This window comes from Schistocerca serialis, chromosome 6, assembly GCF_023864345.2.
Source record: "Schistocerca serialis cubense isolate TAMUIC-IGC-003099 chromosome 6, iqSchSeri2.2, whole genome shotgun sequence".
Taxonomy (NCBI): domain Eukaryota; kingdom Metazoa; phylum Arthropoda; class Insecta; order Orthoptera; family Acrididae; genus Schistocerca; species Schistocerca serialis.
The window spans coordinates 602,092,264-602,118,847 of NC_064643.1; the positions used below are offsets into that span (position 1 = coordinate 602,092,264).

Here is a 26,584-nt window from a genome sequence, read left to right on the forward strand (position 1 = left end):
ATTCTTCTGGTGAGGCAAGTTGAGGGATGCAATAAATTTTTATTTTTTTTATTTTTCAGAACATGCTGTTGAATTTTCCTGATGCCTCACGTGAAATGTAGTCCCTGTTATGTGATACAGCAAATAATGTTTAACAATTCATAAGCATACACTTTTGCTGAGGAAAGGGCCAATAAGAAACTGTCAGTAGCACAGAATGGACGGCTACAGTGCCACCAGTTCCACATGGCTTGTTTAGTGTTGGCCTTATGCCACACCTAACACTTCAACTGCAAATCAACAACACGTATCAGGGAAAAATAAAAAATTAAATTAAAAAGCAAACAATTTTTTATCTTTACTTAAATACATTCAGTTAATGTTATTTTCAGTGAACACAAATTTTAAATATTTTTCACTGTACTGCACTATAATAAATACATTCAGTGTCACAACTGTTCATTCCATTTTCATATTTTAAGTACACCACAATCACTACTATTTTTCATTAACTGTGTGGCAATTTCTATGCCTTTACACTCTCTGACAAGTTTCTGATGGCTGACAAACCAGAGAATTCATTCTCACTCACCAATACATAGTAAAGCCTTACAAACAATTAATGACTGACATTTCACATATGTAGCTTTCATACCTATGAGTTTCATGCATATGGTTAATAACTCTCTTTTTCACTATATAAATACTTTTTAAAAAGAACAGAAAATTATAAAGAGGCACACTCTAACATTAGTCGTCTTGGATTATAGGCACTGATAAATATCAATTCCTTGCGCCCGTCTTCAGATAGTCCTCTTTCATTTTGTATCCATCGTCTGTCTGCATAATAGTCCAGGCAGCTATGGATTTCCTTATCACTGTATTCAGGCACATGAATTGGAACAAATGGATCCAGATGCTCAAAACCCTGAAATGTATAGAGCATACAGCACCATGGCAAAAAAGGGAAAAAAGAGAACAAATTTAGTAGATAGGCAGTAAAACACAAAGAAGTGCATGTGACATGACAGACACTGTTGAAGTGTTCTCAGTTTACATTGCACAAATGGTTAAATAGGGAAAAAGCAGGAATCCATGAATTTCACTTGATCATGCTAACAAATTTATTTTTAGGAAATTTATAAAAGAACTAGGCTTCCCATGTGCCATTATTTATGTATCAAATAACTAGAGTGGAAAGACAGTGATCTATTTAGTGAACTATTTGCACCTAATCCATTTTCTGTTTCAATTTTTTTTACTGAAGAAAGACAGCAGTTTGTCATGACATGCAGTTTGATGTTATCTCAATATTATTTATATTCAGTATACACACAACAGCAGCAAAAATCACGCTACGCTAAAAACAGTGTTTACATAAAATGTAACCCACCTCTTTCCCAAGCAGGTTTACTGGTAAATCACTCTGTCGTCTCTCCCCATAAGCGAGAAGTTTATCTACAGTGAGAACTATTGCACCATTGCACTGAAATTACAAAATTAATCAAAATTTTGCACATTATTATGCTTACGGTGCTATTATAAACAGTCAATTAATAAAATTATACCCAGTCAAACTTTGTGATGTTTAACAATGCTTCAGTTAAAGTTATATTTGATGGAGGAACAGCTTTCTTTGTCTCTGAAAAGACACGAGTTGTGGGGTAGAAGAATGCATTGAAGCCATCAATGACAACAAGAGTCTTGCACCTGAAACAAAATAACGAGTAGGAAATAATCGAGTTTTCTTTTATTTTTTCTTTAACTATGATTTCAGTATGTTCCAATTTACCTCCCAGCAGTTGAGTGTAATTTAATTTCTTCTGCAATTACACTGACAATGTCACAAGCATACTTTACTCGGTTAATTCCCAATTCAATCAACTCCATCAAGGGTGCATCTTTACTTGTTGATTCTCTTTTACTCCACGTAAGATCCCTAGATACCCTGAGCTGCAAATTAATTCATATATTTATGAATCTAACACAAATTTGGCAAGAAATTTCTACACAAATAAATAATCACTAAAAGAGCGTGAAGACATTAACCTCTTACAAACCTCTCCCATCAAGCCCTAGAACTGAGTTTGAGATAACAGCCTGAGTAAGTTAAATAATTAAATTGTGGAAGTTTAAAAGTTTCTTTGCCAATGGCCTTCCTGCAATGGTGGCACCAGTCCCCATCAGATCACCGAAGTTAAGCCTGTCAAGCTTAGCTAGCACCTGGATTGATGACTGCCCAGGTCTGCTGAGCAATGTTGGTGAGTGGGGTGCTCTCAGCCCTTGTAAGGCCAATTGGGAAGCTACTTGACTGAGACATTGCAGGTCCAGTCATGAAAGCTGATGATGGCTGGGAGAGCAGTGTGCTGACCACATGTCCATTCATATCTGCATCCAGTGATGCCTAATGCCTACCACCTGAGGATGATACAGCCTTCTAAGGCCTGCTTGAACAGACAGAGAGAGAGAGTAAGAGAGAAAGAGAAAGAGAGAGAGAGAGAGAGAGAGAGAGAGAGAGAGACGTCTCTTTGTGGGCAGTGGACTGGTAATATGTAAAGGCCATTTTATATGTGGAAGGTCTATGAAATCCTCATACTAACAGAGACTTTCAATAATATTTTTTGTGCATGTATATAGTGTTTGTTTAAAAATGTAATTTCCCTTTCTCTATTTCTAACGACTAGTGACTTAAGAGTAGAACTAGCTGTAGCTCCAGAAGACTGTTTGCCGCTACCTGAGTAACTGAGAAAATGATGGCAAATCTAAATTAGAACACCTGGTTTAGGATTTGAAGCTAGCTCTTATCAAACACGTGTCCAGCAGTTTACGACAGTGCCCCTCCAGTTTATGGACTTTGCGTGATTCAACATGATCCAAGAGCTGACAGCACAGTTTAAGACCCTTATGATAAACACAAACCTACTGCAAAATGGTGACACAACCAGTCTGTAAATGTAGTAAAGGACAGTAGAATGATTATCCACCAAAAGTATCCTGCCATGCTACATATCTCACACAGAAAATATTAATTCAACAGTTCATTCTGAGTTACACAGATTCCTTCTCAAATAAGGTTCTCCAGGGATGTAGTACAACTCAAGGCATTGTACACACTATGTAACTTGGCACCTGGGGGCGGTAGGTGCAGTTGTAAGTGAACCCTGCCTCCCAGATACTCTCTTCCCAAAGGTGAGGCAAGATGTAAATCAAATATGCACTGGTTTTATATAGTCAAAATTTTCATTAAATGAAACAATCGAAATCCAGGGTGGACTGTAACAATATTATGAGAAGTTAAGTTGCTACTCATCATATAGCGGAGACGCTGAGTCGCAGATAGGCACAACAAAAAGATTTTCACACACACACACACACACACACACACACACACACACACACACACACACAGACACACACATGCAAACGCAACTCACACACATGACTCATGTATTGCATTTGCATGAGTGTTTGTGTGCATATGTGTGTCTATTGTTGGCAAAAGCCATTGGCCGAAAGCTTTTAAGAGTGAAAATCTTCTTGTTGCGCCTATCTGCGACTCAGCATCTCCAGTATATGGTGAGTAGCAACCTTCCTTCTCACAATATTGTTATTTTCGTTAAATGATGTGATATAATCAACACTGAAAAACTGTTTATGCAAATCACAAAATACTGCTACACGATGCAATGTGAACAGTACTATTTGCTAATTAAGGTTGGCTATGAGCGAAAACAATTCAACACCAGCTGACTTCTACTAATTTCACTGGTCTCAGCAGTTCCTGTGGCAAGTGCCTCTTATCATACTTCACACATCAAAACTCCATTCATAAATCTTGGTACTGTACAATTTCCAAACTAAGACACCAAATAAAGGACATTTATTAAGTTAATTAAGCAGAAATGTCATCCACAGTGTGAACAAGACAGATCAAGGCCTTCAGTATGTAGCAGACGCAGTAATGCATTAACAATCCTGAGTGACATTCCTCTTTATCTTCAAAATTAATTTTTATGATGACATTGTTTAACAGAGCAAGGTTGGATTATCTTACTTGTTCCCATACCAGTCTTGATGCCAATAATATTTTTCCCCTTTTCTGATTCTGTTCATTACTAATGCATATACTATGTGTACACAGAATTACCAGATTCTTATTCATGCAGTATTTCTCAAAATTTCATTATTCACATTATAACTAACCAATTATTGATGACAATGGTATATTTAGTTCACATGGAAACACTTTATTTAAAGTAATATTAATAATTTACTACACCTGTAAACCAAGTGCTCATAAAAATTTCATCCACCTAAAAACTGCTTGTTTCCAGACTGACATAGCTTGTTCAAATGCCAACACCTGTTTGAAGGAAATATTTTACTTTTTCTGAAAACGCAATATTTCAAATGTTGTGTGGTGACCATCAACCACAAAGAGAAATCTGAAATCAATATCCTGGCATATCTTTTGTATGTATTTGACTTTTCTTCAGTCTCTGCTTCTCTCCCATGTCCTTCACATCTGTTTACTGTGTCTACTGAATACAGTAATTTGGATAATAAGTTGTTGGGATTTGTTCTACTCATAATCCAGCACGGTACCTGAATCCCACATTGCTGACCCTAATGATCACGAAGACCCCAACACTCAGACAATCAGTTTTTCGATGACTACAATGTGTTTTTGACATCCACCACGAGCTGGCAATTCAGTGCTGTTCTGATGTTTTGCCTTTCATCATATCCAAGAGATTTTTCAACATGGATTATCTACTTGGCATGTGCAGTGCACAACAGTGATACTGTGTTCTTCCATTGACTATTTTGACTTGTGTGTTTTCCTGTAGTGTTACTACACAACAGATAATGACACTCTTCATATTGTTGTTGCTACAGGACCTGATTGTTACTGAGAATTGTGTTCCAAACATTCAACATGTCACCAACAGTGTTCACTGCACTGCACACCACAGTGGCGATGCCAAATATCATTCGCTGGACAGCTCATCATTGCAAAGTTTATTTATTGCACAATGTTGTTTACTACACACAATGCCTCATCCACCATTTCCAACGCCATACCCAGTGCTTTCACAGAACATTCTGCAATGGAACTGTGGAGCTCCAGTGCAACACTCAGTGCAGAATACTGTAGAAACGTAATAAGAATGTGAAGCACACTGCAATCGCACACCCTAACCCATGACGGCGCGATCTTGCGCAACATTCCATGCACAAGGCCATCTGTTTTCCGCACTCATTTCCCACACAGTTGCCTTTCATGTGAACCGCAGCCTGTCGCAATGGGCTGCCCACTTCTGCATTCCTCACCCCTTCCACAAGGGTCCCATGTGACACACCACATCTTGCAATGACACCGATAATGCAATCAATGACCACAGCCATCACAGCCACACTGACACCACAACAGGCACTCACATTACGTGCCACCATGAAGGGCAATGCCCTCAGTGACCACGGCCATCGAAGCCACACTGATCTGGTGTTCGCATTACATTCTGTGAATGGCGACTGTGCTTCTGTATCACCCACTGCCCCCCACCCCTCCATGGGACTCTCGGGTGATCCACCGTGCAACACATTCTCATCACACCCACAGACTGATCATTGCTGCTACGCCGGTTGACTCTGTCACCACATCCACTACGTTTGGTTCCTTATGTACTACACCATGATGACCTCGGGTGATGATCCTGCTGGATAAACTACTCTAATCAATCACGATTTTGCCACTCACAACCATTCCTGCCGTCAAAACCTGTCAAACCTGCTATTGCCACCATTTTGTCCAGACAACCCCCAAACATTGTTTACAATTATGGAAAATATGCTTGCTGTTAACAACATGATGCAAGATGCCAACATTTAAGTGGCTACTATGTGGTTATCAGTGACATTACTGTTGTACCACTGACTCACGATAAGTACAGTGCTGCGAATTCGGCACTCGTGTAACAAGTTTTGCCTGCCTCCATTGTGCTACCTCCACAAGTTTACTATAGCTAACAGTATCAACACATTCCCACTGTGTACGACACCCACCACAGTGCTACAACTGAGTCTGTCCAGACCCACAGAATGCTGCCGATGGTGACATCACAGATGTTGCCAAGCAACCCAGCATTTGCTTGGTCAACATAAACAATAACATGCAGCCCCAGGTCATTCCTATTACGTGTGATGCCCACCTTCATGCTTCACCATGGTCCATCTGGACCCACAAGAGTGCTACTGACAGTGACGTCACAGTCACTTTCCAGCAACTGGTCCTTCACGCTGTCAACACAAACAGTAACACGTCGGGCGACCGTGCCCTCTACGCTGGTGCACTCATGCGGGAGGAGTTTGTTGCCAGCATACCCCCACAATAACAAGCTGCGTGCCCATGCTTACTGTGCTGCAGACATTGAGTGTGTCTATTTTCCGGCTTGGCTCTTCTCTAGCTGCCTTCTCACTTCACACTGCATCAATTCTTCATGTCCCTCACTGACTACGACTGCTGTCGAATAGCATGCTCCAGGCTGTGCTCGCATTGAATATGACTCTGCGGTCAGTTCCAAGCTGTTGCACTCGACTGACACAAGTTCCGAATTCGACGTGCCTCGTGTTTTGATTCATTGATGGCAAATGGGCACTCGCCATTGCTTCTTCCCAAAACCGACAATGACCTCATTCCTCTTCACAGTTCGATGCCCTGGATCTCATCTATACCCTTCCAAGCTGCCTTTAATGGACATTCTCCATGAGTGAAACTGTCAAACCCAACTTCCAGGTGACACTGTTGCGCCACACATGCATTACTCTCCATGTCGCATATGCCTTGATTATGCACAACCACTGAGGAAACCGATCACCCTGATTTCACTAGTCCTTCCAGATCTATCGACGACTCAAGCCCAGTGACTCATGGATATGAACATGCTGACCAACTTCACCCAGACTACACTCAGCCACACTGGTTTTATCCTCCCTGGTTACCACACACTCACCAACTCAATATGCATGGTGCCATATACAGCAAGACATGGCATGTTCCACCCCACCTATGACAAACATCTTAACTACACATCATAAGGTTGGATTTTCACGTCTTCCCTTGCCACCACATGCCAATACCGTGCCATTCAATGACGCTGCCTGCTACTACTACTACAACAAATGCTCCACACCGATTGTTCAGCTCATCACTTTACTGGTCGAGCTTCCCTTCAACCACTCCACAAATGACGCCCCACGCATTGCTATGTCGACCTCAAACAATGGACCACTGCCACGTCAGTTGAACTGCAATGCACGTGCCACACTACATCACAGCATTCACTGTGTCACTGGTACACAAGGCTATTGTCCAAGGATGTTTCTGCCATTGATGAACCCCCAACATCCACTCCTCTTACTGACAGTAGTTCAGTGCGGCTGACCTCGTGATGACACACTCTCAGTCTTCAGCCTCACCCTCTTGCCATATTCACCATGCTCCATGCTACTGAGGGACTGTGAGGCACCCCCTGTGGTGAACATCAACCACAAAGAAAACTCTGAAAGCCATAACTTGGCATATATTTTGTAAATCTTTGCTTTTTTCTTAGTCTCTGTTCTTCCGCCATGTCCTTAATATTGTCATGTAGAAGAAGGTGTAATAGGATGAATGACGAACACTAACTTCGCTTAACGAAGGTTTATTCAACAATTGCACATACAAGAGCGCGGAGCGAACTGCCTCTAGCCATAACACATACAGTATATACAGCTACAGAACATTCCAGTACAATGATGCTTGACATTTGTGGATACTTCTAGAATGTACTCGAACTGAATAGAGAGATTAAAATTGTACATTCCAGGTGAGTTTTGAACTCACGACCCTCCATGCAAAAGTTTAGTATCATAACCACTATACCACAGTGCTATTCAGCTTCTTCTGCGACATTGCTCCCTCCTTAAGATAACAGTGTCTCGGTGTTACGTCATTTTAGTCCGGGAACAAGTCATCAGTCCAGCATACTCCAACTCCCAATGACTGGTGCTCGCCCAGGCGGTGATCTTCTTATAACTTCTTTTGCCGCTACCCGCTACACTCTTCATCACCTTGCCGCTTGTTGCCTATCGCTCTAGCTTCAAATTTACCCTGGGTGGCAGGACCCTTGTAGGGCTCCATTCGAAGGACATGGACCATATCTCTGATCTTGCGCCGGGGTCGAAATCTTCAACTTCATAGCTAACATCAGACAACTGTCTTACAACCTTATGACGCCGAAAGTAGCGCCTAAGGAGCTTCTCAGAGAGACCAACCTTCCGAATAGGAGTGAAGATCCAGATGAGGTCATCAGGCTGGTAGATAACAGGGCGGTGGCTCGTGTCATACCTTCAGCGGTCGTTTTCTTGAGCCTGCAGCGTGCAGAGTCGAGCTAACTGCCGGGCTAACTCAGCTCTGGTTAACACCTGGCCGATGAAGTCGTCGTCCATGTCATCAGGCTGTAACGGAAACACAGTGTCCATCGTCACAGTCGCCTCACGCCCATGCACCAGGAAATTGTGTAAATCCTATGGTGTCTTGTTTGGCGGTGGTGTAGGCAAAAGTCACGAAAGGTAGCACCTCATCCCATATGTTCTGCTCAACATTAACGAACTTTGATAGCTTGTCAGCCAAGGACTTATTAAGGCGTTCAGTAAGCCCATTAGTTTGTGGATGGTAGGCAATCATCATGTGATGAGTAATGTTCTACCGATGGTTTATCTCTGTCACAAGATTTGATTGAAAAACTTTCCCTCAATACATAATTAATGACCTTGGGGCACCGTGTTTTAATACAATGTTTTCCACGATGAATTTGGCTACCTCGGATGCTTCGGCTGTTTTCATGGCTTTTGTAATGGCATTGCGTGTCAGATAATCAGTGTAAACAATAATCCATCTATTGCCACTAGCAGACATTAGAAATTGTCTGATGAGGTCAATCCCAACATGCTGGAAAGGTGTTTCGGCTGGTGGAATTGGTATGAGTAGATCAGGTGGTTTCTGAGGAACTGCCTTTCTCCTCTGCCACTCTTGACAGTGTGACACATAGTGACGGACACTCCTAAACAAACCTGAGCAGAAAAATCTTTTGCGGATTCTATCGTAGGTCTTAATAAATCCTAAATGTCCGGCCTCAGGTGTGTCATGGAATTTCTATAGAACATCTAAGCACATATGTTTAGGAACCACTGATAGCCACCTCTTTCCAAACGAATCAAAGTTTTTCTTGCAAAGTGATCTATCAACAACCTTAAATTGTCCTTTCACATACTCTGACCGATTTAAAGCAAGCATAATTTGAGATACCTTGGTGTCCTTCTTCTGCTCAGCAGAGAGATCGTGGAGTGCAACGAGACAGTCACTATCTTCATCAAAGTCTTGATGGTCTTGCACACGGTTTCTTGAGAGACAGTCGGCATCTTGGTGTTTTCTTCCACTTTTGTACACTATGGTAATGTCATACTCTTGAAGACGTAGTGCCCACCTGGCGAGTCGTCCTGTTGGATCCTTAACACACGTCAATCAACAAAGTGAATGATGGTCCGTAACAACTGTGAATGGCCTTCCATAGAGATACTGTCCAAATTTGCACATGGCCCAGATCACAGCAAGACATTCTCTTTCTGTAGTTGGGTATTTTCTCTCAGCTTTTGTAAGTGCCCTAGAAGCATAGGCTATAACTTTATCTTCTCCATCCGAAATTTGCATCAGAACAGCACCAACCCCATACTCACTGGCATCCGTGTGTAGTTATGTAGGTGCTCTCTCATCATACAGACCAAGTACAGGGTCAGTCGTCAGAGCTTTTCGCAGCACATCGAAAGAATCTTGTTGAGCACCACTCCAGATACCTTTAGCATCAGCTTTTAACAACTCATAGAGTGGCCTGGCTTTGATACAAAAGTCTTAGGTAAAATGACGGTAATAAGAACATAATCCAAGGAAGCTTCTCACATCTCTAATACTTTTAGGAATAGGAAATTCCGTTATAGATCTCACCTTCTCTGGATCTGGCCACACACCTTCATTTGACCCAAGGTGTCCAAGTATTTTGATTTCTTTTGCTCCAAAGAGACACTTTCTTGGATTAAGTTTCAGTCCGCCTTGTTGGAGACACTTAAGAATGGCTCTCAGTGTTTTCATATGTTCATCAAATGTCTCTGAGAACACTATAACGTCATCTAAATAACAAAGACACATCGTCCACTTCAGGTGACGTAGAAGATTATCCATCATCCGTTCAAAAGTTGCTGGTGCAATACACAAACCAAACGGCATTACCTTAAACTCATACAGGCCCTCAGGGCTGATGAATGCAGTTTTCTCATGATCAGCCTCATTTACTTCGATTAGTCAGGATCCCGAGTACATGTCCATGGTTAAAAAAAACTTAGCACCCTTCAGACAATACAGTGTACCATCAATTCGTGGAAGAGGGAAAACATCCTTTTTAGTCATCTTATTAAGCTTCCTGTAATCAACACAAAAGCAACAACTACCATCCTTCTTCCTGACAAGAACCACTAGTGACGACCATGGGCTGTGTGACGACTGAGTGATGTCATTCATCATCATTTTCTCTACCTCATCGTGAATTATTCAACGTTCCATTGCTGACACATGGTATGCTCTCTAGCTTATTGGTTGATGGTCTCCAGTGTTAATCTGGTGCTTCACCATTGATTTGTCTAATTTGCTCTTCACCTGTGGATTGAAGCATTCAGAGAACTCTTGAAGAATGGCAAGTAGCTACTTCTGTTGTTCCTTAAAGAGATCTGTTGATAGTCAAACTAGAAGATCTTGTCTCGTAGTGGTAGCGCTAATTTCGCATACAGACTCGGCATGGGAGTTAACAGCTCAGTGTTTGCTACGCACATGCATCTTGGAAGGATCTGCGGTTCTCGGCGACAGTTAACTATCCACAATTCACCGATTCCGTTCTTAAACGAGACGACAGAGGCTGGGATAACCAAGTTATGCTTCAGTGGTGTGCTTCTCTTACATTCCACTACAAGATCCACGGGGTGATGCATAGCATGACACATGACAGTTGCCTTTCTAGCACTGACTGCAGGAATGATCACTTCATCCAGCACACACACACATCTTCCTGTCCACAGTATCTTATCTCGTCTAGCATAATCTTCGAGGGACCACAATCTATAATTAACTGGGAAGCTTTCAAAACGCCATCCGAGAATGACGTCATGACTTCTCTCTTGTAAGACGAAGAATTCTAAGGGCTGTGAATGGTACAGTTTCCTGTAAATTCTACAAATTTACCATTAGCCACCTTCAGCAGAGTTATTTTGCTGTCAACAAACATGATTTTCTGCAACAGGTGACAGTACTACTCCAAAATGTCTGAATTTGATGCTCCGGAGTCCACAAGAGCTTGGGCTGGTTGGCCATCCATGAGGATATCGACGTAGTTTCCTACATTTCTGTAGTGATCGACGACAGAGGATCTTTCTTTTCAGTGGCCTCACCTCCAAGGAAGGTCGCACCCTTTAGTTTTCCAGGTTGCACCGGCTAGGTGATCGGCTGGAGCTTCAAAACGGCGATGGAGACCTTGATTGGCATGTTGGGAAGCGTCCTCTCCAGCGGCTAGCTTGCGGCAATGGTGACCTGCGTCATCCTGCACCCACATCTTCTTGTTCATCTTCATCGCCCCAGAGTTAGCATCGGCTAAGATCTGTCTGCTGTCTTTTGGCGTGGGCGTCATCAAATATCCACCGTCTTTCTCGACAACAGCACACCACATGTCCCATTCATCCGCAGTGGAAACATACTGGTTGGTCATCCTGGGTCCTCCAGACATCAGGGATCCTCCAGACGTCAGTCTTCCTTGGTGCCCAAACAGGTTCCTTGTACGGCATTGTAGGAACATAACTCCGCCCGGGTCTCAACTTTTTCAACGCTTTAAAGTAAATGAAGGATGAGAGATTGGGTTCAATGTCTGTTCCACTTCCTCCCTTATGACCTCTTGAAAGGTCTCAGCTTTTTGCTTGCTGTGCAATCCAAGTGCCTTCTGAACTTCCTCTCTCACTATCTGATGAAGAACACTTACGAAAACAGTTGCTTCCTCCATCACAGTAATCAATACAACGTTTGGAAGCCATTCAAACTTCTTGCATGTAATTCTTTTTTGATGCATTGTCTCGATATACTGGCACCATTTTATGAAATCATCTGCTGTCGATACCTCCTTCAGGAGTAGGGATTGATACATGTCCTCAGCAAACCCTTCATGATATGTGCAACCTTATTTTCCTCCTTCATTCTAGGATACACTATTTCACACAGATCCAAGACATTTTGAATGTAGGATGCTGTAGTGCTGTAGTTTCTCCTGGACGCTGTGACCTGCACTTTAATTTATTTTCAACCTTGCACTTATGTTGTTGTGTGTCGCCGAAATACATTCGCAGTTCCGCCTGGAATACTTCCCAGTTTGTGAACTTCTCCTCGTTGTTCTCATACCATTGCTTGGCAGTGTCTTCTAAGTAACAAAATACGTTAGCCAAACACACGGTTTCATCCCATTTGTTAGATTTGGCTATATGCTCATATACCTTCAGCCACTTGTTTGGATTTTGACCATCATACCCAGAGAACCCGGAAGGATGTCTCATGTGATGGCACACAGTTGCTGTCATCGTAACATCCTCTTCTTCTTCTGTCTCTGGTAGATTGCAATCTGTTGAATACGGCTCGAACTCGGGTTTCTCGCCATGTAAATGGTGGCTCTGTCATTGTCTGACGGGAGCCACTGTGTTGTCGATAATGTGCGCTATCAGAAGTTTCAATACCTGGCGCCTCCACCAAAACAGTGTCACACAAAAGAAGGTGTAATTAGGTGAATGATGAACACTAACTTCACTTAACAAAGGTTTATTCAGCAATTGCACGTACAAGAGTGCGGAGCGAACTACCTCCAGCCAAAATACATACAGTATATATACAGCTACAGAACATTCCAGTACAATGATGCTTGACATCTGTGGATATTTCTGGAATGTACTTGAACCGAACATAGAAATTAAAATTGTACATTCTGGGTGAATTTTGAACTCACGACCCTCCATGCAACAGTTTAGTATCATAACCACTACACCACAGTGCTACTCAGCTTCTTCTGTGACAATATATATGTACAATATTAATCTGCTGAATAAAGTGATTTAGATAATAAGCTACTATTCGTTCTACTCATCATCTGCTGTAGTACCTGAATTCCTTTGCATTCAAAATTTCCATGTTACATAATGTTCCAATACTAAAGTGTAATTCTTTCCAAAATCCAGTATTAGTTTAGTAGCCACAATTTTTATGTTTATGGAAATGTATACTTTTTCTAAAATAATATGTCAGTTTATTAATTTTCCCAAATACAAAATCTCACTTTCTAGAAAATTCTTGGGGAACTTTGAGGATCCCTGTGCATATTAAAACTTCCTGCTAATAAAGTAGTACTTATTGTCATTTTCTAATTACTCAGATTTTGGTTAAGCTAATTTACCTAACGGCCTATTATAGCTTTGCATCTTCTATTTTCACTGTATTTATGTTAACATTTAAAATGTAATGGCTCTATACTTTAATATTTTTTAATATCATACTACAGGTATCATAAAGAGATGTATAACACAAACCCACCATCAGTCAGAGGTGAGCATTCAATACATAAATACAGTATAGTTTTCAGAAATCATGGACTAGCTTTCAGTCTGTACAGTTACTATGTCAACGTGTAATTTCAGTGTCAATCTATTGTAAATAATCATTTAATATACTAATAGCAATTCATTGTTTATGGAGTTGTATAACAATTTTGTTGATCATTGCCACTTATGAAATGTTTGAAACTTCAAACTTCAAGATGATGTAGCTTACCAGTCCGTGTTAACATACAGATGCTCACATATTCTCAAAAGCTGATCATCAAAACTGAACTTGGTACCAATAAATGAGAAGAGAAATGAAAAGCAAATTCTATAGTCTTGTGTAAATTATCTAATAACGTTTCACACATTTAGTAGTCACAGGAGGAAGGTTAGAGAAGTCATTCGATGTGGCAAAGTCATATGAAACATCTTGTTACATTATACTTGGTAATTACCATCTAGAAACAATGAATAACCCTAATAATTTAATGAAAGCTAAAAACATTTCTTCGCACTTCCTGTTCTGTAAATCTCTACATAAAGGACAACCTTCAGGAATGTGGAATGAGAAGCAGCCACTGCAATCTAGTGAAACTGATAATTTTTGAAATTACTTCTATATAACTTTATATATGTATATTAGGAGCGAAGCCACTACTTTGATTTGAAAATAAGTAAGTACTAAATAAAAAAATTATGCTCTTTCTCTTACACTACTTAACTACTATTTTGTTTATAAAATTCTTCTACCAAATCATTTATTCAATTTTCCATAGAACTCTATCATGTATATACTTATGGCAAAATTAAAACCTGTTTAATGGGAACATAGGGTTATGCAGATTTTATGTCCTAGAGTGATAATATTCTGATAAATTATAGGAGTGGCTAATATAGTCCTAATATACGAGGGGTCAGAGGCAATGGGATACAAGTGACACTTCCTAGAAAATGGGATAAGTGCATCTGGTGCATGCTAAGGCATGTAACATAGCTGCTCCCTGGTGAATGAAAAGAAAACTAGTTACAAAAAATCACTAAACAGTTGACACCAAAGAGATACAGGCATACTTGTGTCTAACAATACACAACAGAAAAGGTGGAACTCCCACAAATGTCATCTTGTCACCTCTATACAACCAATCTCCAAAGTTTAAGCTTCCAAATTACAAAAATCTTTTGAATTTGCTTCCATTTATCCCAGCTAACCATCATGAATTATTCTGTTCACTTTCACATGAAGACAGACAACCAAAAAGAACAACCAGGGATGACCCACTTGAAGTACTTAAACCAGATGAAGAGAAAGACTCCCTGGAATCAGATTATTAATAGATTGTTTCTTGGAACTTCCTGGCAGATTAAAACTGTGTGCCAGACCGAGACTCTAACTTGGGACCTTTGCCTTTCACGGGCAAGTGCTCTACCATCTGAGCTACCCAAGCACGACTCACGCCCTGTCCTCACAGCTTTACTTCTGCCAGTAACTCGTTTCCTACCTTCCAAACTTTACAGAAGCTCTCCTGCGAAACTTGCAGAACTAGCACCCCTGAAAGAAAGGATATTGCGGGGACATGGCTTAGCCACAGCCTGGGGGATGTTTCCAGAATGAGACTTTCACTCTGCAGCGGAGTGTGCACTGATATGAAACTTCCTGGCAGATTAAAACTGTGTGCCAGACCGAGACTTGAACTTGGGACCTTTGCCTTTTGTGGGCAAGTGCTCTACCATCTGAGCTACCCAAGCACAACTCGGTCCAGCACACAGTTTTAATCTGCCAGGAAGTTTCATATCGGCGCACACTCCGCTGCAGAGTGAAAATCTCATTCTGGAAACATCCCCCAGGCTGTGGCTAAGCCATGTCTTCACAATATCCTTTCTTACAGGAGTGATAGTTCTTCAAGTCTCGCAGGAGAGCTTCTGTAAAGTTTGGAAGGTAGGAGATGAGGTACTGGCAGAAGTAAAGCTGTGAGGATGGGGCATGAGTCGTGCTTGAGAAGCTCAGATGGTAGAGCACTTGCCCGCGAAAGGCAAAGGTCCCGAGTTCGAGTCTCGGTCCGGCACACAGTTTTAATTTGTCAGGAAATTTCATATCAGCGCACACTCCGCTGCAGAGAGAAAATCTCATTCTAGATTGTTTCTTCTTTTGTAGCACTATTTTACATGCTATACTAAGAAAATGAATTATATTCACATAGGGTATAGTGATTTTTAATGTTGATATTATCAAAATAACCTTTTTGTAATACATGAGAAGAGATCACTGACCAGGTTGATCGAAATATTTTCAATAATGGGTTAATGCATTGACAAGAATTCTTTCTTATCTTGTTTCACTATTGTAAGCCACAAAAGAAATGGTATTCAAGTAGCATTACAGAAATGTTCCTTGTTACAGCTCTAAATAGAAGTTTCATGATACTGAATTGTTAACAACCAATAATAAAGCATTATAGAGTAAGCATAAATCACATTCTTCTTAACTCACAATGTACAACAAGCAAAGGAGTACAAGTGCATATGGATTTTGCGATACGTGATATAAAACTAATCACTTGCTATTCCAACATGGAAAAAGAAAGTGCTACAGAGTATTCTTGTGCCTAATACACATAAAAAATTCTAAAATTCCATTTTGAAATCTAAAGACAATTCTGAAACCTTGTGAACTTTAACTTCAGCTTTCTCAAAACAGCATGAAGTACACTTATAACCCTTTGCTTCTGACCCGCTCAGATGCAATATATTCACATTACATGCACTTACAAACAGCAAAAACTGGAACATACCTGACAGAAACATTTATGAGACAGTTTCACCTTTCAAAATCTTTATCAGAAACACTTTGCCACTTTCTCCAGTTATTTTCAAGCACTTTTTACTCTCAGTTGTTTACCTCTTAGTTACTCATAAAGACCCTCTGACATAATGGGATATCAAATGCTTGATTGAGAACTGTAACAGCTAAGAGTACATGAAAGCCACCACCCATCTCTAATAGTAGTACTACAACTATGGTAAAAGTCTGCTATATGGATCTAGCTATATTTTTGTCCTATTAGTTTGTAAGAATATATTGTAATTATTAATGTGTGAATGTTAAAGTTTTTGAATATTTTGTAAAAAAGTTTTTTTTGTAAAAGTGAGAGAATGAATTCAAATATCTTGAGTCTATATATAACGTGATGAAACAAATGTGTGTTCATTATATTTTCACGGGTGGCGACTGGTGCCAAGCGTATCTCGACAGAGATATTTTAGAGGTTTTGATACATATAGTCATGAATTAATAATTTGCCTTTGGAGAATAATAATCTGATCACAATAGCACAATCAAGAGAAAAGGTCCAAGGATCTTAACCGCCATGTAAAACAAAGCTGTCTCCAAACCACAACCATAACAGTATGCATTGTATGTTTATTATTGGACTAGATATCTATCAGTTGAGTATTCTTTGATAAACAGTACTCAGTATTGTTTTATATTTTTCACTCTGATCTCTCACTTAATGATGCTTATAAACTGAACAATGACCAGACTTTACATTGTTATACTGTCATGAACTAAAACGGACGATTTTCAGTTTACCTGTCGAGTTACGTATAGCACACAAAGTTATGTAAGTCATCTATTATTGAACTGGAAAATGTGGGAGATGATGAAGGAATCAGAACTGCTTTTTTTGATATGTTATTTATTTGATGTGCAATAAATGATACTTAGTTTTCATACATTCTTCCTAGTAGCGGACTAGGTAATGATTGTGTGGACTTACAGAATAGGTGATTAGCTAAGATTTTATTAGCTCAAGGTGACCAACATTAGAACAATTATTCACTTTAGTATAAACATATTTATTATTATTATTACCATTTAATGCTATTGACTATAATTATTGAAGTTAATAATTAAACTGATTAATTAATTATGAATCATTGGGAGATAAAGAAATCCCTAACAATTACTGTCTGATTGTCTAGCTATCTACATTTTATACGGGTCATTAATTAAATAATTACATAAATGTCTAAAGTGAGTAAATAGTGAATGTTATACAGGCTGTCCACATAAATGTTTCTGTCAGTCATACTGCAATTGCTGCTGTTGGGTCAAGTGAGTTATAGTTGATTATTCAAACAGTAGAAAGATAGTAGGATAGAATACAAAATAAATAAACTTCTTGTTCTGTAAAAATGCTTACATCAAGCCTGTTTAAGAGAGTACTGTTCTGCATTTTGAAATGAGCCAACCACTCTGCAGCATCTATTGGTAGATCCACACAACCCTCCCTTGTCTGTGAATTGGCAACTTCTTTGGGCATGTTCAGCCAGTTTCGAACTGATTCAAAAAGAAAAAAAAAAAAAATGATTTCACAAAACAGGCAGTTCAAATATATCAGTTATAAACAAAGAGAAAACAGTCACTATTGAAAGTTGCAACAACCTGGGTTTTGATCTGTTGTTATATTTTCAAGAATCACATGTGACAGCAACATTCTATTTAACCCACAGTTGAAAATTACAAGCTAATATATGTATCCTATGTTCTTCATAAGAACAACCCTGATGTAAACAAACACATATGTGGTAATAGGTTACCTGCTGTAGCACACATTCATGAGTGTTGTCACCCTAATTACATATTAAATATTTTATGTTTTACTACCATTAATGAGACTTTAGGACAGTCTAAAGCACTGACAGACAGCAATGGTTTTGCTGATCAGGACCCTAAATGCATATTTCTTATTTTTAATATCAGTGTACAATCACTTTCTCTGAACAGTTCTGTGCGCAACATCATAGTTAGTTCTGACTGGTACATACTGGCCTGGTTTGTAAATAGTCTCTCCATTTCTCCCTTGGATGTGAAATGCCAAAGCACTTAAATTTTCTCCTTTTTAACAAATTTGAGAAACATTGTATAACATCATTATAAAAATATCACCAAATCTACACAGTTGTGGTAGTGAAGTGAATATAGTAATTGACTTGTATATGGAAGGTTGTGGTTTGATCACACTCCAAAATTTTTCTTCTTTTTTTAATGTTTATCAAGATGATTTCCTGTGTTGTACACTTGAGAGTAAATTCCTGCTAATCATTTCTTAGTTTGTTAGTGGTGATCTCTCTGTACATGAGTGTTCAGTTACATATGTCACATAATTTAGTAAACCATCACTATTTCGTTAAAAATGCTGTGTGCTCAAAGGTGCATGCACTTTTCTTCAGGAACAAAGTGCCTACAATGAACAAGATACTTCAAGCAGTAGATAATGATGACGAATTGCCTGCTTCTAAAAGAACATTTCATAAACTGATAAAGGATATTGGTTTTCATTTCAAAAGTAGGAAATGAAATAGCATTATTACCGTTATAGAGGATATTGCTTTGTGGAGGAGATGTTATCTCCAGCAGATTCAAAGTTCAGATACGAGAAATGGAAGATTTATTGCCTAACAAAACATGGGTTAACGCGGGACATGTAACACAGAAAGTGTGCACTGACAAAACAGTGACTAATAGAGACAAGCTTTTGTTGCAGGCCTATCACCAAGGTAACAAAAACTGACTATGCTGAGTCGCAGATAGGCACAACAAAAAGACTGCCACAAATAAAACTTTCAGCCAGTAACGGCTTTGTCAACAATAGACACCCCCCCCCCCACACACACACACACACACACACACACACACACACGCACGCACAAGTGACTGCAGTCACAGGAAGCAACTGAAACCAACTGGGAGCAGCAACACTAACGCATGATGGGAGTGGCGACTGGATGGGGGTAAGGAGGAGGCTAAGGTGGGGAGGAGAGGGGATAGTATGGTAGGAGTGGCAGACAGTGAAGTGCCACAGGTTAGACAGAGGGCACGGGAGAGATGGGGAGGGGTGGGGGTGGGGGTGTGGTGCTGCATTCTATGTGGGCATGACAACCAACAAGCTGTCTGTCCACATGAATGGCCACCGACAAACCGTGGCCTTGTTTCCAAGGGACCAACCTGTTGCTGAGCACATTGCCAACATGACATCCTTCACTTCTATGACTGCTTCACAGCCTGTACCATATGGATCCTTCCCATCAACACCAGCTTTTCTGAACTGCACAGGTGGGAACTTTCCCTGCAATACATCCTACGTTCCCTTAACCCTCCTGGCCTCAATGTTCATTAGTCACTGTCCTCACCCATCCAGCCCCTTCTCTGTTCCCATTTCAGCGCTACACAGCTGCCATTCTACCATCACACCCAGTCTTTTTACTTCTCTCCTTCTCCACTATTCCCCCCCCCCCCCACCCCACCCCCACTCCCGTCCCTCGCCATCTCTCCCCTGCCATCTGTCTAAACTGCAGCACTTCACTGTCTGTCACCCCTATCATACTATCCCTTTTCCTCCCCACCTCAGTTTCCTCCTTACCCCCATCCAGTCGCCACTCCCATCATGCGCTAGTGCTGCTGCTCGCAGTGTGGTTTTAGTTGCCTGAGACTGCCGTTGTGTGTGTGTGTGTGTGTGTGTGTGTGTGTGTATTGTCGACTGAGGCCTTACTGGCCAAAAGCTTTATTTGTGGCAGTCTTTTTGTTGTGCCTATCTGCGACTCAGCATCTCCACTATATGGTTTGTAGCAAACTTTCCTTTCCAAAATAAAGTCTTTCCCTCTCATCCCATACAGAAAGTCTCCCCTGACCCACGGTTCTGGATGAGTTTCCCAAAATATATCCCTTTTCCTTGACCTCTCCAGTCCTTTTCCTTCATCCTTCTTCCTTCCCCTTCAAGCCTTCTGCCTGAAGAACGAGCCATTGGCTCCGAAAGCTTGCCAATTACAACCGGCATTTTATACGTGTGTTCTGCCTCCACTTGGTGAATAGATTTTTTTTCTATACAATGAAATAATTTTGTCAATAATTGATTGTTTTTGTTGTTATAAAATGATTCATTGATATACCAACCAAATTCAATCCCTACAGTGTTGAAATTATGGACAATGCTTCATATCCTAGTTTGAATATAGGCAACAAAAACATTGGAGGAAGGAAGACATTGTATATTGGCTGATGGAAAAGGGAGCACATGTTGATTCTACTGCAACTAAGCCTGAATTACTGAAACAGGTTGAAGCTTACGTTGTAGATCAGTACAGTACTGATGAAACAGCACTGTTTGCTGGTCACACTGTTGTTAGCTTACTGCCATACCACTGCAACTTGAACGCCCTAGAACTTGCCTGGAGACATGTTAAAAGATATGTCGAAAGAAATAATAAGACATGTAAGGCACCAGATGTGCTTAAATTAATGCAAGAGGCTCTGTCGCATATCACTGCCAAATGCTGGTGAGATGCAGAACAACACGTAATAAAAGAAGATGACAAAATGTGGCATTTCTAGGGTTTCATAGATTGTGTTGTTCATTGGCGACTCATCAAAGTTGAAGGTATCTTCTTCAGATTCAGAGACTGAAGGAGTTTTTTATTTAATCGTATGGCTAGGGTCCACCGCCGGGCAGACCGTTTGCCAGGTGCCGGTCTTTCAACTTGACGCCACTTCGGCGACCTGCAGTCGATGAGGATGATAGAATGATGATGATGACAGCACAACACCCAGTCCCTGGGCGGAGAAAATTCCCCGACCCAGCCAGGAATCGAACCCAGGCCCAGAGGACCGACAATCCATCACACTGACCATTCACCTAGTGGGGGTGGACGTTTGAAGTAGTTCAGAGGTTATCACATGAGTAATACCTTAAGTGACTTCAGTATTTCATTATAAAGTGAAATCTCTGCAATATACTCTTAAAATCACTAATTACTCTCACAGACAAATTATACTGTGTTTATTCACGTATTTTTTTAATATTCTTTTTATGCTCTTTTTCTAAGTTATTACCAGAGTATTACTCCAAATTAAGCCATCCCTTTTAAAATTTTAATAGTATTTCAAGATTTATTATTTATCTGCTGTTTGATGATTTTGTTATCTGCAGGTGTAATGTTTGGTCTAATCTGTTACCAAATGTTTTAATTGTAATACTTCTGATGTGAATAATTTCAGTGTTCCAGCATTTTAAAATACCTGTCTGAGAGAAGGGTTAAAATAAAACAACTGGAAATAGATTACATTAAACATTATTAACATTCAATTGTGAAATGTCGAAGAGAAACAAAAAGCTTCCGCACGATTATCTGCAGTTGCTCACATCCTTGCGGTCTTGTTGGACCTGCTTCTTTGTTTAAAAGTGCCAGTAATACATTGTGCACTGTGTTCTCTTCGCTGAGCACTGCGAGTGAGCTATGCTGCCGCATAAAACATAAGGTTACTATTGTATTCAGCTGAGGCTTTGGAGGAAATAAAATCCAATGAGGTAATAGCAAACATGGAAGAATACACAGCATAATGTTTACATGAGGATTGTTCTGATAGAGGAAGGTCTTTCACATTCATGCTTCACACAGTATTCATTCACGGACACCATTGAAGAAGCCAGGTTTGCATGAGAAATCTTTTATGATTTGAAAGTGGATTTGACTACAAATCAGTGCCTTGAACAGCAGTCAACATTTATACAGCTTCTTATCCTTCCATAACAAATGGTACTTTGGTTGTTCAATGAGTTAGTAAAGTCAGTGGTTAGAAAGTAATCAATTAACATTTTTATGCAAGTTAGTGTCCATTTGGATCAAGTTATCCAGTGAAAGATACAAAAGTTGCCCCCATCCTACTGGATGGAATAATTAACATTTGCATGCCATTTATCTTGTTAACAACATGTCTTAGAGAAATATCTCTGTGAACTTCTTTGGTTGTTGCAAACATGAAATGTGTTTACCGTAAGTGTTGCCACTGAATATGTCACTGATTTGGCAGTCTGGCCTGGTTATCTTGATAGTATATGACTGGAAGTGTTAACAAAGTGGTCATCACCCAACAGGTCAATTTCAAGTTAATAAATGTGTGACCAAGTGAAATTAAAAAACAATGGTGTTTCATCAAATATTGTATATAACATAGTTCAACACCAAGTAACTTTTCGGTTTCAAGATACTTGTACTTCTACATTACTGAGAAGTACAAGAAGGTGAGGCTGGAACCAGGTTAGCGCTGTTCCAAGTAGTGCTGCCACGTTAAGAAATGTTCTTGTTTTGGCTCGGTGAAAAGAACTTATGAACCTAGTGGACAGTGGCACTGCTGTTAATAAAGACAGTGACCTCAAGAACAGTGACAGCATACAGCATGTAAATAAAACTATATGTGGTACATTAGTGAAAAAAAGTGTTAGGGCAGTGAACATAACAATGTATATGGGATTAAAAAGAAGAAACAGAATTAGATGGGCTAAACCGCATAGAAAGACCCAACAAGAAAGCTCCCAAATTGAAAAACAATCAATAAGAAAAGTGAGAACCAGCTGCTATCTTTAAAAGTAATTGCAGCCAGCAGAAGAGCAGAAATTGAGTAGCTACACTTGATACACCAGCCAATGAGGACCCAACTGGGAGTTCAGATGTCAACACTGCAACCTGGGGTGGGGATGTGAGTTAGCTGGAGTGACCAAGCAACAGTATCAACTAACATGCAAGAATTAAGGTAACATAGTCCTCCTAACAGTATCAACTAACATGTAAGAATTAAGGTAACATAGTCCTCCTACTAAGTGTTGTTCACTATTTGTTCAAAATGAGTGATAAAGTAGTGAAAGACAGCGTGCTTTAGATGAAGAATAGGCAGTAGAAATTAAAAGTGTACCTTGTGCGGACAGTTGGTTCAAGTCAGAGTTAGATTCAATCTTGTTTGGAGAAGTGAATGACTGTCCAGTTATCAATGAAACATCAAGGGCTTCCCTACAGACTACTGTGACAATGAAGTAGAGGGAAGTGAAGCAGGAGTAATGAGTGAAGTGGATGTAAAGCCAAAAATACAGGCAGAAAGATATTTACAACAAGGAGCAGTAAATGTTGATAATAATGAGTGGCTATTGAATGCAGTGAGTAAACTGAGCGAAAGAATCGTCCATAACCTTAAACACCAAATAAAATGTGACATTAGTGATCTAGAGTTGGAGTCAGAACATACCAACAGTGACATTAAGAAGGAAGTTAATGAGGTAATGGTTCATACTGATGGTCTGAACAAAAAGATGGACTCTGTACAAATTTGTTTAGAAAATAAATTAGAAGAAATAACAAAAAATTTGGATTCAAAATTAGATGTTTTTGGAAATGAAACGAAAAGAAAATTAAATGGAAAACATTTGTAATACGGGGATGGAAGTTGATGATTTTAATTATTGCCAGGTTAAAGTTGCAGAAGGCATGCAAATTTGCTCTGGTAATGTTAGTGTAATGAACTGATTTCTGATACTAAGCATAGAGGTAACATCAATGTTCAGAATCTGGAGGCAGATGAGGAAATTGTTAATGTAAATACTAACGCATGTGATTATGCTGCAACAGAAGATATGCAAGTAATGAATGAAATTACTGATAAAATATATGGCAGTGTGAATGAGCGCCAGTTTCAAAAAGAATGTAGAACTTTAGTAATTAACTATGGTGTAAATGAGATGCAAATGGTTACGAATAATGTCAACAATGTTGAGTTGAACGGGGCATAGGTAGGAAATGAAAGTGAAGACAAAGTTAATGATCTTATTAAAAAGGAATGTAAAGCCTTAGTAATTAGTAATAAAGTAAAGGAAATGAAGTTAGTAAAGACTGATTCAAGCAAAATTGTGAGGAAATGTGTGCATGCTGGAGAAGAAAATATTATTAAGGTAAATAAGCCTGTTGCTATATTACCAGTAGTAGCTATTTCGAACATATTAGAAACTGATAATGAAGCAGACACTATGCTGAATGTAGTTTTCGATATACATGGGCTTATGACAAATTTCAGCATGAATGCAATGTTTAAGGGAATTGTTTTTGTGAGGTGTGGAATGTTCAAAGATTTTGGGTGGAGTGCAATATTTGCAGGTGATGTGAATAATACGAGTAAAATTTCACCCAGTGTTGCAAAATTAGATGGAGGAGCAGGGGGTCAGGGTAACTGTGACTCTATGAATATGTAGGAACTTCACAGAACTTTACTGAACACGCTATTTGGCAAACAGTGCCTTTCTCAGCTGAGTGATTTGACTCCCCTTTTTTGAATCACTCAATTCTCTAACTATTCCACCCATAGAATGCAAGAAAAAAATAATCATCCTCTACTATTTTCAGTTCTAATGTGTAAAAGTATCAGGTCTGTATTTGTATTTTTCTATACACCAATAAGAGTATGGAACCATACGCTGTGTCAGCTAAATTTTATGAAAAAATGTTTTCTACATGGTCAGATTTAGTTATGGTGAAAATTACATAAATAATTTAAAAAATATTTTTCAGCTCAATGAGTAGTAAAATTAAAATGCAACAAGTAATGCAAATGTTAAATAGCAGCAATAGATGAAAAATGTTGAGCAACTAGGTTTCATTTTCGCAAATGTTTGACATTAAATTTAAGTTAATTACTTAAACTAAGGTAAAACTAGATCCAGTTTGCTGCACTAATGGGCCAGTTTCATAAAAACGTATCATCATGCCGCCCTTCAGGTTGAAGTACAAACTAAAGAAACTTAAGTGAATTAGGTTTAAAGTAAAGTAATACCCTCACCTGGTGCAATAAAATACAGTAAATAAGCTTTTGTCTGTCAATAATGCGAGGGAGAAGTTTGTTAATAATGAAGAAATTTTGTTGCTATGATGTGGTATTTAGTAGAGCCATTTTTTATAATAAAAGACAAAGCATGGACTTTCATGTTTAATTATTATGTAATGAAGGAATATATGATACATCAGCAACATGGATTAATGATAATGAGCCAATGAACTGACAAAGTATAAGTAAGGAATGGGTCAATGAAGTCTAATCAAGTAATACTGTGATGAAATAATAACAGAATGTATGGAATGATGACTGTAATGAAATAGTAATGAGGTAAATGAAGCAGCAACAATTACAAAACCTGTCTTTGCACTATTTTATTTTGCAAATGCATTACTTCAACCAACAGGTTTGTACGAGAAAAATGTAATGAGAAAGCAGACATGAGCAAGTAATGAAGTATAATTGTGGGTAAACCAATATGTTTTTGTAGTGATAAGACACCTACATGACTGGAAGCACCAGCGAAATAATTTATCTAATCTATGGCAATATAAGTAAAAAACCAAATGAATTCACAACTTTAACGGCTAATCAAATACACACTGCTGCATATTCTATTTTCAAAATGTTATAATACCTAACTTATTCATGAAATAAGACTCACGTAAACTTATTTCTATTTGAATGATTCCAAGTAAAAAGAATTAAATTGATAATTAATCAGTTTCAACAAATGAAGAAACTATATTGGAATCTGACAGGAAAAAACAACAAAAAAGTCATTTTTTTATCAATTTAGCAAATATTGAGAAATTGAGTAATTCAGATTTTATTTCAAGAGAACTGAGTGCTTAACAGCAGCTTCCATACCTTTAAATTAATTAACTGACAAGTATATAAAATGTTGTACACTCTTTTGAATATATGGACACTGAGTACTATTGGAACCACGGGACTGACAAAAGTACCTGGAAAACAGACTCACAGCCTGGGCCACTGGAAGCTGGGGGTCAGACTCAAAACAAAAGTGTGGTTTCCAAAACTCAGCAATATAGTGAATGATTAAATTTGTGAAGTGTATTTTGTTATTTATTGTCCAATGTTTCAAATTCTGAAAATTAATTTCTTTGTTCCAAAAACATTATACATGTATATATAAATGATAGTAGAGAGTTTCTATTTTTTGTGATGAAGGACCATGGCCAGGGGGTTTCTACTGCCCAGGAATTTACAATCCACAATCTGCAT

General features: G+C 39.2%; 1 protein-coding gene across 1 annotated transcript in view; it reads right to left on the bottom strand.

The window, feature by feature from the left end:
• Positions 1-312: 312 nt before the first annotated feature.
• The window catches only part of LOC126484328 (28S ribosomal protein S29, mitochondrial), a 93,877-nt gene continuing 67,605 nt past the window's right edge, over positions 313-26,584 (bottom strand). Inside the window, exons 5-9 of the mRNA XM_050107773.1 lie at positions 17,892-18,028; positions 1,772-1,932; positions 1,548-1,689; positions 1,373-1,465; positions 313-907 (exon numbers count right to left, since the gene is read on the bottom strand). Of these exons, the coding sequence (XP_049963730.1) occupies positions 707-907; positions 1,373-1,465; positions 1,548-1,689; positions 1,772-1,932; positions 17,892-18,028 (734 nt within the window). The 3' untranslated portion in view covers positions 313-706. The remainder of the gene's footprint in view (positions 908-1,372; positions 1,466-1,547; positions 1,690-1,771; positions 1,933-17,891; positions 18,029-26,584) is intronic.